The sequence below is a fragment of the Rhinolophus sinicus genome, chromosome 17 (assembly GCF_057876585.1).
Source record: "Rhinolophus sinicus isolate RSI-liver-muscle chromosome 17, RSI-T2T, whole genome shotgun sequence".
Taxonomy (NCBI): domain Eukaryota; kingdom Metazoa; phylum Chordata; class Mammalia; order Chiroptera; family Rhinolophidae; genus Rhinolophus; species Rhinolophus sinicus.
The window spans coordinates 207,951,534-207,970,671 of NC_142517.1; the positions used below are offsets into that span (position 1 = coordinate 207,951,534).

General features: G+C 43.2%; 1 protein-coding gene across 3 annotated transcripts in view; it reads left to right on the forward strand.

Annotated features, from left to right (window-relative positions):
• The window catches only part of DGKD (diacylglycerol kinase delta), a 100,885-nt gene that overhangs the window by 14,485 nt on the left and 67,262 nt on the right, over positions 1-19,138 (forward strand). For 2 of the 3 annotated variants that reach the window (XM_074315247.2, XM_074315255.2), the window contains exons 2-3: positions 10,045-10,155; positions 11,851-11,931. In XM_074315247.2, coding sequence (XP_074171348.1) covers positions 10,045-10,155; positions 11,851-11,931 — 192 coding nt within the window. Of the gene's footprint in view, positions 1-8,021; positions 8,044-10,044; positions 10,156-11,850; positions 11,932-19,138 lie in introns of those variants that run through there. The other variant, XM_019739753.3, reaches the window with a different exon arrangement.

Consider the following 19,138-nt stretch of genomic DNA (forward strand, 5'->3'; position numbering starts at 1 on the left):
ATTTTAAAATTGGATTATCTTTTGTTGTGGAATTGTAAAAGTTCTTTGTATATCCTGGATACTAGGCACTTATCAGATATATGATTTGCAGATATTTTTCCCATCCTGTGGGTTGTCTTTTCACTCTCTTGATAGTGTCCTTTGATGAATAAAAGTTTTACATTTTGGTGAAGTCAGGTTCATGTTTTTTCTTTCTTTGCTTGTGATTTTGGTATCATATTTACAAAACCATTGCCAAATGAAAGGTCAAGAAGACTTATGCCTATGTTTTCTTCTAAGGATTTTGTGGTTTTAGCTCTTATAATTAGTCTTTTATCCATTTTGAGTTAATTTTTGTGTAGAATGTGAGGTGAGGTCCAGCTTCATTCTTTTGCATGTGAGCAGCCGGTTATCTCAGCACTATTTGCCAAGGGCCACTTTTTAAAGCTGGATTCTGCCTCAAGCTTGATAGACTTTGTGATACTAAAACCAACCAATGAGCTTTTCAGGATTGGTTGGTAATCTTGCCCATTTTGGATTGGTCTCGCTAGAGTTCATAAAGTGAGTCTTAATAGAATCATTCCTGTGTATAGTTACTGTGAGACATTTACACATTTAAACAGTTTAACAGGAAATATCTGCATTTCGGAATTTTTACTGCCATAGAACTCTTCTTCATTTCATGTTTGAGAGCATGGACTCAATTCAGTTCTTTTCATGGTTTCAAAAAATTTGAAATAAATATTCATCTCATTAAATCCATTCCCATTTGATAGTCTTTGATTTCTTTGATAAAGATTGTTTATCTTTGATAAAGATTTCACTCAGAAGCTGAGTGAAAAGGAAGCCTGGAAAATTGTTCTTCACCCCCTTTCTCTCTGTGGAGGCTGAAAGTTTGCATGTATTTCTAAGAGGGCAAAAACAAACAAACAAACAAAAACCCCGCTGTGTCAAGATTGAGGTATTACCTAAGTGTATTTTTATACCTAACTAGTATTGTGTATGAACTGGAATTTTGCTGCTTATAGAAACTATAGCTTCGGACGTGTGTGAAAAATTCCAAGAAAGTGCATGCTCTCCACCCAGTCATTTCACCCGTGGGATCCTGTCCTGAGGAATTTATCTTAAATATGAAAAAGCATAATTGACAGGATGTTTACTGCACTGTTAAGTATAAAAAGTTGCAAACCGGGAAGCACTCCAATTTAAGGACAGTTGCTGACACGTGTTGGTGTTGGCCCCGTGCAGACTCGGCGCCTGGGTGGTCTTACTTCACCGTCACAGGGTGTGCCAATTGCCGTGAGGTGGCGGAGGTGGCCGGCCCACAGCTGGGACGTTGGGGAGCCAGATTCTGCGCTCGTGCCTAATGCGGCCGAGCAGGTGACCGAGGAAGGCAGTAATGGGACAGCGCTTGGAGGTGCTGGGAAGCTGAGAGGCGTTGGGTTCCCAGCTGTGTGCAAAGCCCCGCGCGTGGGGAGGAAGACGAGACCGTGTCCCAGCTGCTATCAGGGATCGCACTTGGTGGCGCAGTTTGGATTATTTTTATTTCTACTTTTCTGCATTTTTCTAAAATGAGTGTTATTATTTTATAATATTTTATAGTCACAAAACAAAAGCATCACATGCTGCCCTTCAATTGAAGCTTCCTGACGGTAACAGTGGCTGTCTTGACAAAATGGTTTAGGATGTCGTGCTCTAGTAGCAGAAGGTAGAGATAAGTCTGCCCTCAGTCTCTTCTCTGGAATGTCCTAAAACACAGTTGAAACAGTACCAACTGTCAGGTACACAAAAGGGCGTGACTTGTAAAAACGTAGGATTTAAATTTTGGAGTATCCTAATAAATGTATACATTCTATGGAGCATCTTAGCTATGTTCTCCTTTGTCTAAACGTTTAACTCCTGTGTTGAAAATAAATCTGAACTTATCTAGGCAGGGAGTTCAGGGTCTTGATAGGACTAAGATATATGTTAGCCTGACGCTGCAACTGTCTGATGTATGAAAGTTGTCAGGTTCTTAGATAGGTCCGTAATTATGTCAGAGTCCTTAAGCATTTGAATAGTGTATAGAGAAACAAAACACAAAATAAAAGCAGAGGTGGTGACAATACGTCGTTTGGAAAAGCAGGTTATTAAGTACTTTGTGTGTTCTGTAACCTACTTTTCTTTACACACTGAAAACACGTTGGAAAGATGTTGTATCAGGATGTTGGTGGCAGGTGCTGGCAGTGGCTGGACTCTGTTTTCATGGAAGGAAAGTAACCGCCAGTGCGCACGGCCGCCGAGAGTCAGGCTGTTTCACACAGGACTTGATTTCCACCTAATGTCTGAAAATGGGCAGGGGACAGAGGGTGGGGCGCGTGCTCAGGGAGAGGGTAACGATGTGCAGCATTTTGCTGTATGTGAGCATTTCTCAGGTATTTGCCTTCTGTACAGCACCCCCTGAAGTGGGGTAGACAGATCAGGAAACTGGGGTGTCGGGGCGTGGCTGCTTTCAGCCCCAGCAGTACCAGCTTCAGGCCTTGCACTCAGCCCTGTGGTGTGTTTCATTCACTTCTGGGTTAGCAAAGCTCCTGTCTCCCTCCGTAATGGAAATTTCCTAATGTACACAAAAGTAGGGAGAGGACTTGAATTAATCACCCAGTCTAAACAGTCCTCAGGGTCGTGTCTTTCTTGTTTCATCGGTCCCCATCCCCCAGCCCCACTTTTTTCTGAGTAATTAAAGCAAATTCCTAACAGTACTTTTTACTTTGCGAAAGTATCCCTCCACCAGCGTGCAATTTCCCTAAAGGTCAAGGGTCTCATCTCTTTCATCATCATATTCCCAGCAGTGCTTGCACTTAAGTGTTCAATAAATATTTGTTGAAACAAAGAGTGCGTTTCATTCCATAGTCCATAGGGAGGTGGGTTTCACTGCGCAGGCTCACAGAAGCTGGGTGACGCTTTGCTGCCTTAAGTGAACCACAGCGTGTGTGTGTTTGGGACATTGCTCCTGCTGCTGGTGGCTCGGGTTTGCCCGTGTCGTGTGTAGTGGAGATGGGTTGTGCCTTGATACATGTACACTTGTCTGTATGTTCACCCACAAAAGTGGGAAGATTAGTTAGAACTATGGTTAGTCTTGCTTAACTTGTGAAAACAACAAAACAGAACAAAGAATGAAAACCTTTCCTCCAGCATGCACTTTTTCTTCTTTTCACCTGATAATGAAGGTGGAGAGAGTTGAAATCAGACAGACCTGGGTTTGAACACCACCTCTGTCCCTTCTCTATAGATATGGGTCCTCTCTAGACCTCAGTTTCTTCCTAAGTGAAATGGCGTGGTAACTGTCCACAGGGTGGTGAAGATGAAGTGAAATACTGATGCTAAAACCAAGTTCCTGGTACAGAGTAAGCACTCGACAAATACTGACGCTTTCATCTCTTGGTCCCTGTTTCTGTGAAATGGGAATGTTTACCACGTCTCCCTTAGGGGCGTTGTGTAGATGAAATGGGATCACCTATGGAAAGCCCTGAGATTTTGGGACACTGGCATTCGTGAGAGAGTGGCCATTGATGGTGACCCAGCAGGAGCTAACTCAGCCCACCCACCTTTACTAGCCAGGAATGCATGTGGCAGACCGATGACACCCGTGGGACCCAGATTGCTTCTGCCTTTTTGCCTCACCGACTTTAGACTGTTGACTTGTCACCTCATGGCCTCAACATGGCTGCCACCGCTCTAGATGTGGTGTGTGCATTCAAGGCGAGAAGGAAGGGGAATGGGGTGTGGGAGCCACATGTGTTCCCATGTGTCAGTGAAGCAGCGCCCCCACCTCCCTGGCCCCGGGCAGCACGTCTGTGTCGGTCTCTGACTGAGTCTTGTGTCCAGCACTGGGAGGTGGGCTTACGACTGGGAGACTGGCTCGGTTCGCTGCAACCAGCCCACTCAGAATAGATACCGTGCAGCCACGAGAGGAATGAGTCAGTGGGCCATTCCACAGGTTAGATAACGTGGGGCTCTTGGAATATGTTGTACGTGCTTTATGTTTTGAGAACAGATTCTTTTCTGGTGGTTTCCTCTTTATGAATTCTGGTATTTATCGACTGTAAACCATAGACGGTTCTAGATAAGAGTAAGGAGGCATGACATTTCTTTTGTGGTTTGTTATTAGCTGTTTAACCTTGAACATATTACTCAGTCTCTTGGTAACCAGTTTTCTTATTTGTGAATTGGAATATTAGTGTCTGTCTCGTAGACCACAGTGTTTGTTCTATTAAGAAGGCAAATAGATACGAAAATGCTCATGAAAAGTGCTATGCAAATTTAAGGTAATAAGTTGTACTAGCTTTTTCCACGGGAACATTTTAATAGTCCTTGTGTGTATTACATTTTTATGCTAATATCCCCACTTTTATTTGGACTTTGTGAATTTGGATGGTGTTGCCTAACGTAGGTTTTTTTGTTGAAGGACTAAAGTTTAAGGACAAATAGATGGTTGATGGTTGAAGTGCACATTTGGCTAAACTTTCACTCCTTTCTCCTTTATTTTATCCCCTCCCCCTTTCATTACCTGGCCTGCCTGCAGCCCCTGTCTCCACCTCTCAGGCAGGTGGTGGTCAGGACAGTGTGGAAACCTCACACTTACATGGACGACACACTGATAGCCTCGGCAAAGCCCTGCCTGAGATTTTACTTCTGTCCTTTTATTGATTAACTTTGTCCCCTCCCTTTAAAAAATAACACACACAACATACATGTAAGTCGTGATGCATGTAATAAGCTGTACACGTGTGTCCCCCCCCCCCCCCCCAGCCAGCACAGTGCCAGGATGTCAGCCTCAGGCCTTATTTCTGTCAAGCCCCCTGTGGCTCAGCGTCTTCTAGTCACCATTCTGCTGACACCCGGTCATGCCTTCTTGTGGTGGTTTCTTTTTTTTGTTATCGTTTTTGCTGGCATTCTTAGAATATTCTGGAAGCTGACTCTGGCTGTCGGCAATATCTCATGTTATCTTCTCCCACAATGTGGCTTCTCTCTTTGTTAAGGTGTCTGATGAACAGACGTTCTCAGTTGGAATATTGTTGGCTTAAGCAGTCTTATAGTTTATGTTTAGTATTTTTTAATCCTATTTAGGAAGGTTTTCCCAATCCCAAAGTCATAAGGAAATTCTCCTGTATCATCTGCTGAAACTTTTCAAGTTTTGCCTTTTGCACTGAATCCGTAGTCCACCGGGGAGTGACTTGTGAGGGAAGGGACCAGTTACGTTTTCCCCTTGGATAACCCGTGTTTCAGCCCCATTCACTGACTAGTCTCTGCGTTCCCCAGCCTGTGATACTGCCACTGTCACACTTCTTTGTCTCAAATCTGCAAGCGTCTATTTCTGGGCTATCTTTGATCCCCACATTCTATTTCTAGTGATTTGCTGTAAGGAATAGCTAAGGACTTGTGCAGAGATTTCGTTACAGCAATATGCTTTGAAGCATTCATTGTTGATAGTATTGACGGAAAGCATTCTGAATGTCCCAGCAGTGGGGTGACTGGGTTGACATATACACATCAGTGCAGTGAAGCACTCTGGAGCTGACAAAAATATGTTTACTGATACAGAAGGGTGCTGACAATATAGCATGACAGAAAAAGAGGAAGCTGAAGTACGGCATGCTCAGTCTGATTCCATGTTTATAAAAAGTTAAGAAACATGCAAGTTAAAAAAAACCCGTTCGGGGCGACTGGATGGCTCAGTGGGTTAGAGCGCGTGCTCTCAGCAACAAGGTTGCCGGTTCAATTCCCACATGGGATGGGGGGCTGCACCCCCTGCAACTAAAGATTGAAAACGGCAACTAGGCTTAGAGCTGAGCTGCGCCCTCCACAACTGGACAGAAGGACAATGACTTGGAGCTGATGGGGCCTGAAAAAACAGTTAACCCCCCAAAAACAAATTAAGCAAAAAATAAAAACCCTGTTCAATGCACTTCGATCTGGCTTTGTCTGGTTCAGGCCGTCGGGTCTGCGCTGGCAGGGCCTTCCCTGGCTCTCCCAGTCCCCACTTATGGCCTGGCCGCTGTGTTAGGCGTCCAGCGGGTCCTCCCAGTACTTTGTCTTCTGCTCCCTGGTTTTCTGCTCAGTCTCTTCTCACCCTTCTGTTTGGACTCCACCTCCTCTCTGCACCCGACGCTTGTGTCGGGGGTTCCTGCTTGGGTCCCTTGGCCCCCTCTCATTCCATTCCTTCTTCATAAGGAACTGCCGTGAGTCGTCTCCCCCATTCAACTTTCTCTTCCCTGCCGGCCACATGTCTGCAGCCGGCTCTGCACTCAGGGCCTGAGCACAGAGCCCACATCCTCCCCCAGGAGGCCCCTCGGAGCCATCCTGGTTCTGTCCTGTCGCCTTCCTGCCCCCCGCCCCCCACTGTGTAGGTCTCCTTCCCAAGCACTGTCGTGCCTGTAGCGTGTCCCCTCCTCTCAGATGCTCATCGTTGCCCTCTTGTAAGAGTTTCTGGAGTGTTCTACCTGCCTCAGGTTCCACCCCTCCCCATTTCCTCCACAATATGACCAAAATCGTCTTTCTAAAATGTACATCAGGAAGACACCACCCCTCGACTTGGGGCCCCTGTGAGCCCGCAGGCCTGGCTGTCAGTGATGGGTGCCTGTGCCCCACCCTCCGGGCCCTCTCAGGCTCTGCGCGACCTCTGAGCCTCTCAGGGGCCTCTGCTTGGGCCGCTCAGACCCCGGCTCTTCTTCTGAGACCTAGTTTGTGAAGCCTTTCTTCTCGGGGCAGTTGCTGTGCTCCTGGTGCCCCGTGCCCCCTGCCCGCTCCTGCCTGAGCTGTCCCTTAGCCCTCAGAGCCAGTGCTGTGGCCGTGTCTGGGGAGGGATGAGGGAAGGGGCGCCCACTGCCTTTCCAGAGACGGGACATCCTCACTCTGACTGGGCACACGTGGCTCCTGGAAGACAGAGGACGCCTGCTGTGCGGGAGGGTTTGACCAGGGCTCACGGGGCCTCTTCTCACCTTTTTGTGCTCCCTGGTTTAAGTCTCTTTTAAGGGCATCTGCCCCCCTCAGCTCTTTGTTCCTGAGCCGGGTGACTAAGAGACCTGTGCTTCCCTACAGCAGGTGACCTGGCGGTCTAGCCTGTGGAGCGCTCAGGTCTGTCTGGGAAGTGGTGGCTCAGGCTGAACACTCTGCCACTTTCACCGCTGGAGTCCAGCTCGGGGATTTGCTTCCTTTCTGTTTGGAGGAGGGCCGAGTGCTCACTTGCGCACTTGCTACTCTGTCTGATTCTCAGTGCCTGTGTATGTCGTAAACCTGTCCTTTCTTGTCCCTGATGGTAACGAAGGTGCCTGGGATTGCTTGAAGGACAGGGTTGGCTCTTTAGTTTGTGCAAAGAACGTGACAAGACAATTATACAAGCCTGGCCGCCCAGCACGCCCCGCGCTAGCTGCGCCCGGGGTCTGGGTGTTTGACTCTGGCTCTCTGCTGGGGGGGGGGGCAGCCGGAGGGGGGCGGTGAGGAGGAGCCTGCCAGCTGAGCAGCGTTTCCTGTGGGTGCCAGTTACAAGCTGCCAAATGCAAAACATAGCGGATTATTCTGGGGTGTTATTTTCTTGACCACTTTTAGACCATCACTTTTGACTGTTTAAAAATATTCTGCAACATGTCTGTAGTATTCATGAGCAGCGAATCAGAAGAAATGCAGTTTCTGAGAAAGCTTCAAAGAAATACTGGTTTTTATCTCTTCCCAGCCTTTTCCGCTGAAACCCACCAGAGTCTTTTTCTGAGCACTCTTGTTCTATAAATAGAACAGCCGCTCTCCTTGGGTCGCCCGCCATCAGCTCTCATCCGCTTTCTGAAAGATGTGTGTGTGTGTGTGTGTGTGTGTGTGTGTGTGTGTGTGTGTAGTGGATTGTGTTTTAATTCTGCTTTTCTTTTATGTGTTGTGAGACATGTAGCGGGAGGCGTAAGAGAAAATACTCTAGTCTCTATCCTTTAAAGATAACTTACTATAACTTTTCTGGGTGGGTGCTTGTTGGTTGTGTCGTCCTTTTTTTTTTTTTTTGCATTTAGGAAAGAGATGGAAGCGATTACTTCCCCTGCAGAGGTAAGGAAGACGTGTGGGCAAGGAGAGGTGCCTGTGCCCATGAGCGGGTCCCGTGGGGTCAAGGGGAGAGGCTCTCCTGGCATGGGGTGCAGGCGTCTGTGGCCCTGCACGGCTGTGCACAGACTAGCTGTCCCATGTGTTTGAAGAGCACGTTGAAATGAGCGTCACCATGTGTATGTGGGTCTGCAGGGAACATTAGGAAGCAGCCGAGAGTGTTTCCATAAGACTGATTTCTCTCTGGAGCTGCTGGGATTCAAGGTCTGGGCTTTCTCTCCACCTGGGAGCAGCTGCATTCAGGTTGGGCATGTGGCCCCACACTTCTGAGAAGCCCGTCTTTTTTCAGTAAAGGATGGAGGTTTCAGACTCTGTGGCTGTAGTCTGTGTGTGTTGTCCCTCGATCGCTGGGTGGTGGTGTGTTCCCCTCTTTTCTAGGTGCTCGTCAATTACCTGGGGCAGTGGGTGGGTGACCTCCTCAGGAGTAAAGGTGCAGGTATACACCACAGAATGAGTGGGTGGTCGCCTCAGTCACTTTTCTTCTGGGTTGATTCTCTCTGGAGTTGGAGAGTGCTGCCGTTGGTACTGCTAGGCCGCCCTGTGGCACAGATTCCCTCACACCTGGCCCGTGGTTGTGAGCTGGCATATGCAGAGGGGGCGTCCTGTGGTGGGGACAGGAGAGGAGCACGCTGCCGGCGTCCCCGGGACACCCCAGAATGCTGCACGGCCAGGGGTGGGTGGTGTAGGGCCTCAGGGGCTGTCTTCAGTGTTGTTCTCCAGGGAGTACTGCTGTGTCTCAGGTTCTGCACCCTCCCCGGTGAGAGTTGGCTGTGGGGGGACCAGACGGCACCCATGCCCTGCTCTTGCCGCCTGGTGCTTGGGTGCTGGCAGGTTTCTGTGTCTGGTTTTATCTCGTGTCATCTTAAATGGCCACAGATGCCCGTGCTGTGTACAGAAAGGTACTTACAGTGCAGAGCTGTGCGGGATTCAGTGACTAAGCGAAAGCTTCTCTGAACCTATAGTCTTGTCCTCGAACGGAAGGTGGGCGCATCCTACCTCCATTCCGTGCTGAGTCCGTGGAGAACGGACATTTCCCTTGCGTGGGGCGAGTCATGCCAGGCAGGCGCGGAGAGCCAAGCTCTCGTTTTACACATCTTGTTTTCTGATTTTGACTGTTAGTGGCTTCGTGTGGGTCCATGTGTCTTAACGGTCAAGTAGACACGTGGGGCATTTAACTTCTGTATGTGGCCTGTGGGGCTCCCTCGGCTCATTAGGTGTCCAGCACGTGGGACACAACGTGAGGGGACACAGCTGTGGGAGAAGCCATGCCCCATTCTTGGCATCCATCGAGCTGAGGTGAGGGCACGGCTGTCTGTCCGCCTCTTGATTCTCTTAGGGGAACTCCTATTTCCTGGTGGACTGGTCAGATTTACAGGATGAGATGAATGTTATGACTTTGGCCGTGGCGTTTCTCTCTCACAGTGTGGGCAGATACACGTGCCCGGCCTGTGAATTGGGGTGAGGGCTGAGTGGGGTGCAGGCCTGGATTTGTGCCGAACCCCGTAGCAACCTACGTAGACAGTTTTGGCAACAGGATCCTGAGAAATGGCAGGAGGCCAGAGAACACGGAGACGGGGCCAAGAATAGCTGAAAAAGACCAAATGCTGAAGTTGGAGATTGCACTGGCCTGGCTGCTTGCTGTGTTCCTTCCAGCCTGTGTGTCCCCTTCTGCTGACCCCCCCGGCATATCCAGGGCACACCTTGGGTCTCTGACACCCCCACCACTCAGGCATGCCATCGCCCCGCAGAGAATTGTGTTAGCCCTCCCCCGGCAGCGGGCTTGGCCTGTCCATAGGTCAAGGTCTGGGAAGAGTGTGAGAAATATTTCTGTCAGGCTGCCGGCCCGCTCCATTCGCGAATGCACCAGACCGCCAGTGTGCAGCTCGGGCGGACGAGTGCAGGGCACCGTGAAAACACACGCTCATGAGTCCGTTTCTGTGCTTTCAGACCATCATCAAAGAGGGGATGCTGACCAAACAGAACAATTCATTCCAACGATCCAAAAGGAGATACTTCAAGCTTCGAGGGCGAACGCTGTACTATGCCAAGACTGCAAAGGTAAGATGCATGCAGGAGACCTCAGCAGAGAACACTGGGCATCCAGGGAGGTTTGGGCTGTGGTCCTCAGCTGGGCAAAACTCCCATACTCAGCGCTGTTGTTTCCAGCGAGGTTCACCCTGCTCCAGGGTGCCAGGTTTTGTTTGTCTCAAGGCATGTTTTATTTCTTAGAAATAACGATTTTTATCTTCTTTTTGTTTAATGTCATATGTCACCAATGGGGAAGTAGAAAATGTCTTGGAAATAACCATGTGACAGCTGGATATCTTTCTTTTAGAAAGATTGGGGGGGGTCTCAATAAGACATTTATAAATGTCTTATTATAGACTTAAAATGTCTTTTTAAAAAAATTATTGAGTTCTAATTGGCACATAAAAAGTTGTAGATAATTAATGTATACAATTTGAGAGTTTGGAGATAAGTATACACCCATGAAACTAATGAAACGTATTTCTGAAATGTACTGGGCTTCTTGGTGTGTGAATAGCAGTTCTTTATCTCTGGACTTTTATTGCCGTGGTCCCACTTTCCTGTGTGCCATCTCGTACATAAGACTGAAAGCTACAGTCACTGTGCCATCTTGTATGTAAGACTGAAAGCTACAGTCACCCGGCAGATGCTCGTGAAAGCAGAGGACCCAGTGAAGGTCACTAAATTACTGCCATGTTTCAAAGAATGTGTGTGGTGTTGCACATTTCAAATGCGAGTGTGTTGTTGGCAAAGTTGGTTTTTGGTATTCTGAACACCAGTATTTTTGTATCCGTATTGCTGTCAATACTGATACTTGGGTACTAAAAAAAATCTGGAATCTGAGTCATTTGCATTTTCAGATGGATCCCTAGAGAGCTAGTGCATCAAAATTTGAAATTGAGCAGAGCAACTTTTCCAGAAACGTTTCTAAACATCCCTTATTACAAAAAAACCCTTATAGTTATTTTTGTTTTGTGAGGGTGGGGGTTGGGGCAGGTTACTTAAAAGGCTGAGTCTCTTTTCTAAGTTATTAGTATTTTTTCCAGGGGTTCCCGATTGAGTCCTCTTAGAGGGACCAGTAAGGTTAACAGGAGGTGGGGGCTATAATGGGGGAGTTTGGGGGAGAGAGGAGAGGAAAATGGGCCTAATTTCCAGTCCTTCTGGGGCTTGACTATCTCTTTCTAGGACTAGATTCCTTCTGCTGTGCTCCCTTGTTTTCTTTCACGGCTGGATTTCTTCTATTTGGGTCGGTCTCTTTTCCCCTAGAATCATTTATTTTAGCAGAGACCTTTCCCCCAAATGTGCTAGAAGGAGAAACTAAAGCTGGAAGGACGAGGATTCTCAGTCCGGACCCTGCTCTCAGGTGGATCCCATCTGAGGATATATATAGTTCACATTTAAAAGTGAAACGCTGGTATTATAAAAAATAAATACAGAAATTGCAGTGTTATTATTATTATTATTTTCTCCACTAATGCAATCACTAATGACCTCCTTGGATTAAAAAAGTCATGGAGCCGTGCCCGTGGCTCTGTGCTGTTTGTTAGAGGCAGGTAGTCAGTGTGCATTGAGTCCACAGGCCTCCAGTTTTCAGGGTGCTGGGGCATCTATGGGTGCTTGACTGGGGTCCAGGAGAGTGGTAGGCAGCACAGGACCAGGGCTTAGGAACGGGCCTGCTTTGGGGGTGCCTTAGCTCGTGCTGACGCGGCCCCTGTGTCTCTCCAGTCGATCATATTTGATGAAGTGGACCTGACAGATGCCAGCGTGGCTGAATCCAGCACCAAAAATGTCAACAACAGTTTTACGGTAAGACCGGACGCACATCTTTCTTGATTCTTCACCACGCCTGTTTTCCCTTTTGATTTGGACACGCATGTGAGCAGGTCAGACTTTTTCCTCCTTTTCTCTCTGATGGTAATTTTGAATTTAATACTGAAAATAATACTGTGGTTGGAGAATAACTGAGAACTTGGCATGTGAAAGCAGAAAAGAGCAAAGAGAAAAGAGGGTCCAAATGAATATTTTTAACGTGTTGTGTACATTTCTCTTAATAGTTTTGCACAGAGTATTGTTTTTTATGATTATTGTAGGAAATTTGGAAAAGACAGAAATGTGTGTTGAAACAAACATCCATAATTCAGCTGCCTGAAAACATAGAATGTTGATATTTTAGCGTATTTAATTTTTACTTTAAACCTCCCACCCCATTTATAAAAGTTATGTTGTACTTTCTGCAAAAGTTCTCAGTGCATAAAATCACTACCCAGAGCTAGCCAACTGCACACTCTAGGTGTTGATTTCTAAATATCTGTCTTCAGACACACAGATACCATGAGACTATAGTGATCCTTTTGTGTTTATACTTGTTTTCTCTTGACAATTTATGGTGATTATTTTCCCATGTCCGTTGATCTGAATGGTCATTGTATTTTTAATGGCTACATAGCATTTCTTGTATGACTGTATAATTTTGGCTTCAGGGGCTGACCTACCTGTAAAGGTATGACTCTGATATCAGGAGTGGAGTATTTACAAATATTTTTTCTTATTAAGGTATCTCATCTAGAAATAAAGTATGCTCTCTGATTTTTTCAATTCTTTTTTATTAAAGTTTTTTTTGGTTTTGGTTTTTTTGGGACTGTGATTTTTTTTTTTTTTTTTTTTTTTTAAGATTTTATTGGGGCAGGGGAACAGGACTTTAATGGGGAACAGTGTGTACTTCCAGGACTTTTTTCCAAGTCAAGTTGTCCTTTCAGTCTTAGTTGTGGAGGGCACAGCTCAGCTCTAGGTCCAGTTGCTGTTGCCAGTTGCAGGGGGCGCAGCCCACCATCCCTTGCAGGACTCAAGGAGTTGAACCGGCAACCTTGTGGTTGAGAGCCCATTGGCCCATGTGGGAATCGAACCGGCAGCCTTCGGAGTTAGGAGCATGGAGCTCTAACCGCCTGAGCCACCGGGCTGACCCTGAATGATTATTTTTTGATTTGTGGCTTTTAGAGTTTTTAATAGGAATAGGTGTTGAATTTCATTGGAGTGTTTTGAGTGTTAATTTCGATGGTCAATTTGGTTTTAGCTATTTGTACATTTCTTAATAAATTTTTCTTGGTAATGTTGAATTTTACAACCCGATTTTGGATTTAGAATTTTCCTCATCCACGTGTGTTCCTTTTTTTGAGGTAGGAGGTAGCCTTTGTTGTGTTTTGATTTCACAGTTAAACTAGCCCCATGAAATTCATTTAATCACTTTCCATGATTTTATGTGTTCTAGTACATTTTATATAGTTTTAGAATTGATTGTTTCTTGAAAGTTTGAGAGAATTTAAATTATCTGTCAAAGACTTTTTAGGGAGGTAAGGCTATGAATAAACCTAAAAGGTTGAATGCATTTTTGTAATTTACTTTCTCACTTATTTCACACCTTCAAATTTAATAGCACATATTATTTGCACTCTAAACATCTATGTCTCTGGTTAGATCACCTTTTGCATTTCTAATTTTATTTGTTTACCTTTTTTTTTCTTGTCAGATTTCTTAAATTCTATCATTTTTAAAAAGAGAACCAGTTCTTGGATTATTGATAAATTCCATTTATTTGGTTTTACTTAATTCAGTTTCTGCTTTATATTTATTGTCTTTTTTCTGCTTTTGCAACTTACTGATTGGCTTATTCTTATTTTCATACATAATTCTGTATATAATAAAAACAGGAGAGACTCTGAATTTAATTCTGAGTGCTTTTCTGTTCAGATGCCAAAAGTTGATTTTTTTCCCAGTAGAAAAATGTTATTAAAGACAGATTACTTTTTTTGATCATTTGTTATTGAAGAAAAATTTGAAGTATATAAATAGGAAGTTAAAACCATCCGCACCCTTATTACCCAAATATACCTAGTAATATAGTTTGGTTCATGTCGTTCCCATCAAATATGTTTCATAAAATACAGTTTTTAACCTTCTTTCTTTACTTAACAGTGACCTTTTTCCTCTTACAATATCCTTCAAAATCTTGTTTATTAATATTGCCTAGGATTCCATCATATAAATGTATAAGTTTATATATTCAGTCCCTATATTGAACATTTCATTTTTCCCCATTATAGATAATACCGTGTTTCCCTGAAAATAAGACCTAGCCGGACCATCAGCTCTAATGCGTCCTTTGGAGCAAAAATTAATATAAGACCCAGTCTTATTTTAATATAATATAATATAATATAATATAATATAATATAATATAATATAATATAATATAATATAATATTGGGTCTTATATAATATAACATAATATAAGACCGAGTCTTATAATATAATATAATATAATATAATATAATATAATATAATATAATATAATATAATATAATACCGGGTCTTGTAATACCCAGTCTTATATTAATTTTTGCTTCAAAAGACGCATTAGAGCTGATGGTCCGGCTAGGTCTTATTTTCGGGGAAACACGGTATTGCAATGTATACTTGTACAGAGATCCTTTGGTGCATTTCTGATATTTCCCTAGTGTAAATCATTGGAAATGGAATTCCGTTTGACATAGAAAATACAAACTTTTAAAAGGCTTTTGAAAAAGAAATGAGGCACGGATACATGTTAGAATTTGGATGAGCCTTGAAAACATTATTCAGAGTGAAAGAAGCCAGACACAAAAGGCTGCATATTTTATGATGCCATTTATATGAAACGCCACAATAGGCAAATCTGCAGAGACAGGCAGTAGGTCAGTGGTTGCGAGGGGCTGAAGGGGAGGGAGTGCTTGCTAAGGAGCACAGGGTATTTTCTGGAGGTGACAGAATGTTCTAAAATTAGGTGCCGGTGATGGTTGCACGACTTTGTGAATAAGCTAAAAACGACTGAATTGTCTACTTTAAAAGGGTGACTTGTATCTCAATGAAAATATGGAAAAATAGTATGGTCCTATGGTTTTGGCACTACACAAGTTACAGTGGGGCTTTGCCATCCTGCTCCAAGACTGAACCCTGATTTATACAGAGGGTGCCGAAAAAATGTATACACATTTTAAGAAAGGAAAACACTATTAAAATTGTAATAGTCGATATATACTGATAATAGAAGATGAACACAAGTCATGTGTGTACATTTTTTTGGCAGCCCCAATATATTGTCTCTGGGAAAATGTGTTTAGAATGCCTAATACTTGACTTCCAGATGTAGAGCTGGTTCCGGGTTGGAGAGGCCTCTGGAACTCCATTCATGTCGGGTAGTCAAGGATGCTTCCGGGCCCTCAGAGCAGAGGCACTGATTCTTACACATGTATTTTCCATTTTGTTCATGCTTTCAAACTGCCTTTTCATCTGAGGAGGTGCTGAAAGGACAAGAGAAAGATTAATATTGAGGTTCCCCAGAAGTACTCCCAGCTCAGGAAGTTCATCCCATGAGTAATCGGTGGTGGAGTATGAAATATGCCCACTTTCCCCTGTCATCCTTCCACAGAGAGTAAGTTCCGGCCACTGGGGCTGCAGGTGCTACAGATATTTTCTTTGCTTAAAATTCACACTGAATGACCTGACCCATTTCTAACCCCCGGCGGTATTTACTGTCTGGACTCTGAACCCGCCACTTCCCATGCAGCAAACCTCAGGGATGAGGGCGGGAACTGCAGGGACCCGTGCGTTTGCCCTGTTGGAAGGCAGTGCACTTGCTCAGGGAGTGAGTGCAGAATGAATGAATGGGTTTGTCCAGAAGCTACTTCACTTCCTGGAATATCTCTTGGTTTTCAGCTATTCCAGTAGTGATTTTCAAGCTCCACAACTTCTACTACAATTGCATGCCTGACACAAGACACAGTCAATGAAAGCTGCTATTATAACGAATCAGCCAACAGATGGGAACCTTTTGTAGCTGGAGAAGCATGAATAAATTCGCTCCACATTAGAAAAGACTCCATTTTTATCCCTCCCCAAAATGGCCAGAGAACTAACTATGCCCTAAAGAAGTAAGGCCCCGAGGGACCAGAGACTCCCAAGGGAGGTGAGTGGAGGTATTTGGGGGAGAGGAGAGATTTTTAGACAGGCTTGATGGAAGAAATGGCACAAACAAGGCTCATGTGCTGAAGGTGTATTTTTACTACCATAACCTTTCAAAGGAGTTTGTTAAAGCAGCATTTCTGTTTCACTGAAACTTTACATATTTTAAATGAATTTTTAAATTGAAATATGACTTCCATACCAAAAATTGCACACATGTAAGTCCAGATCTTGAGTTGTAACCACCACCCAGGTCAAGTGATGGAACATATCCAGGTCCCCAGAAGCTCCCCTCATGATCCCTGCCAGTTACTACCTCCGCTTCCCACCTGTAACCACTGTCCTGACTTCTAACCCTGTAGATGAGTGTTGACTGTTCTAGGTATTTGATGTAAATGGACTCATAATGTATAGTCTTTTGTGTCTGTTTCTAATCTGTGTATTTTCTAATTTCATGGCACTTGGGAAATTTTCTGGTTGTATTGTTACTGATTTCTAGCTTAATTCTCCTGTGACCAGAGAACATACTCTGTGTGAAGTCAACCCTTTGGAATTGTTGAGACTTTCTTTACGACCTGTCGGTTTTTATAAATGTTCGTTCCCTTTGCATCTGAGCAGAGCTTGGATTAGGTCGTTCGTGCATGCAGTTGGTTAGGACAAAAGTTTAATTATTTTTCTCAAATCTTTTATAACCTACTGATTTGTTTTTTTGCTTGTTCTGTTAGTTATTGAGTGAAATGTATTAAAATCTGCTATTGCGGGACGGCTGGCTAGCTCATTTGGTTAGAGTACAGTGCTCCTAACACCCAGGGTCGCCAGTTCAATCCCTACATGGGCCACTGTGAGCTGCACCCTCCACAACTAGGTTGAAACAGCGTGGAGCTGATGGGTCCTGGAAAAACACTTAATAAAAAAATTAATTAATTAAATCTGCTATTATGATTGTTGACTTACCTCTTTTTTGTCTTTAGTCCGTTAATTCTGGCTTTATATATTTCAAGGGTTATTAAGTCCATATTGATTTAGAATTATTTTATAGTCTTAGTAGATTCACTTTTTTATTATGAAATAACTTCAGTGTCTCAATGTTTTTTGCCTTAAAGTTAACTTTGATTTTACCAAAGCTACAATAGCTTTATTTTGGCTAGTCATTTTATTGTAAGTAATGGAATATAATTTCCATCCTTTTACTTTAAACCTTTTTGTTTATATTTAATGTGTGACTCTTGTAGGTAGCATTTAGTTGTGTGGTTTTAAAATTGTCTGGTTTAATTGGATTATGTCTTCCACTGGATTATGTCTAACCTATACTTAGTTTAGACACTCTTGTACTTAGGTATAAATTTGACATTATTACTTGTTTTCTCTATATCTCACATTTTATATTTTTCACACCTTTTAAAAAATGGATTATACTTATTTAATTTTTCCCTTCTCTTTTAGCTTGTTTCTTCTACATTATTTTAGTGGGTATTTTACAGGTTACAAAATATATCCTTTATTTAAATTCTAATACAGATTAGTACTTTTCGTGCTTCCCAGACAATACAAGGATCTTGGAGCATTTAAACTCTCTGTACTCTTCATTGCTATTGAAATTACAATTAATTTGTGTTATTAGTACGTACTCAAAAAAAAAAAAAACTACTCACCTCTTGCCCTTCTGTTGGTTTGTTGTGTATTTTAATTTTACACATATTTGAAACCTTATAGGACATGATTATACAGTCAGTAATTTAGGTTTATAATGGGTCTGTGTACTTTCTTTTGCTCTGCATTTCTTTCTGTGTTTCTGTGAACCATTTGGGGTAATTTTCTCTGTGTCTGAAAAACTTCCTTCAATAGTTCTTTAGTATAGATTTCTATTTTTGTTTGAAAATATCTTTATTTTACCTTTTTGAAAGCTGTTTTTGCTTGTTATACAATTCCAGTTGAGCAATTTTTTTCATTAATTTAAAAATGCCACTCCATTGTATTGTAGCTTCCACTATTTCTATTAAAATGATTATCTCTTCAAGTATTGCTTCTACCCGTTAACTTTTTCCTCTTATTCTGAGAGTTGTATATTAGATCTTTTCACTGTTTCTTATACTCTTTAATCAATATTTTCTATTCTCTTTATTCTGGATGTTTTGTTATTATTTTTATTCTTATGTTCTTTAGGTGTTGTCTGTTGTTTAATTCTTCTATTGAGTTTTAAATGTCCCTTTTTTTATCTTCAGCTGTAGAATTTTTATTGGATTTTTAAAAAAAGTTTCTAGTTCCCTGCCAAAGTCCCCAAATTAAACATATTTATTTTAAAGTCTGTGTCTGAAAACTCATATATCTGGTTCTTCTATGGGTCTTTTTCTGTTGTTTGGTTTTCCTCTTGGCTTTTGTTCCTGTAGTCTTTCTTCCTGGTATTCCTGTTAATTTTGGTTGATGGACATTGTGGGAAAAGTAGTCAAGATAATTTTAGGCTCAGGATGAGCCTCTCTGATGGCTTCCTCAGAGAGGATTTACTTTTGCTTCCGGCAGGTAGGCAAGGTAGCAGCGGATCATGTTAAATCCAGTCTGTGATAGAGTGGATGGGAATGTGGGTTTCCTTTTTCTGATTGGCTGGTCTGTTTGTACTTCCTCTGCTTCCATGAGCGTCAGGATGCTCAGCTGCAAGTTGCAGGTACTTACTCTCTCTTGGGCTCTAAATTCCAGTGTTTTTTCCTGCCAGTCCTGTAGTGTTGACAAAAGCTCTGTTGAGCCTCTTTGGCTTCCACTTATGAATCAGCAGTTGTCACTAGTTTAATTTTTTCTGTATCTTGTCACTCTGTAAAACTTATAAATACCTGACATTAAGATCACTCATCATAAAATAGGAGAAATGCTGGATACCATTTACTTGAAAGATAATGTGTTTACCATAGGGAATGAAGTTTGGCTTTTGTCTATCACACCTTGTGAAATTTGTTGCTCAGGTTTTCTTATGATCGTATTTTTTTATCTATTATATTTCATCTTCCATAGACTGATAATGAGGAGTTAA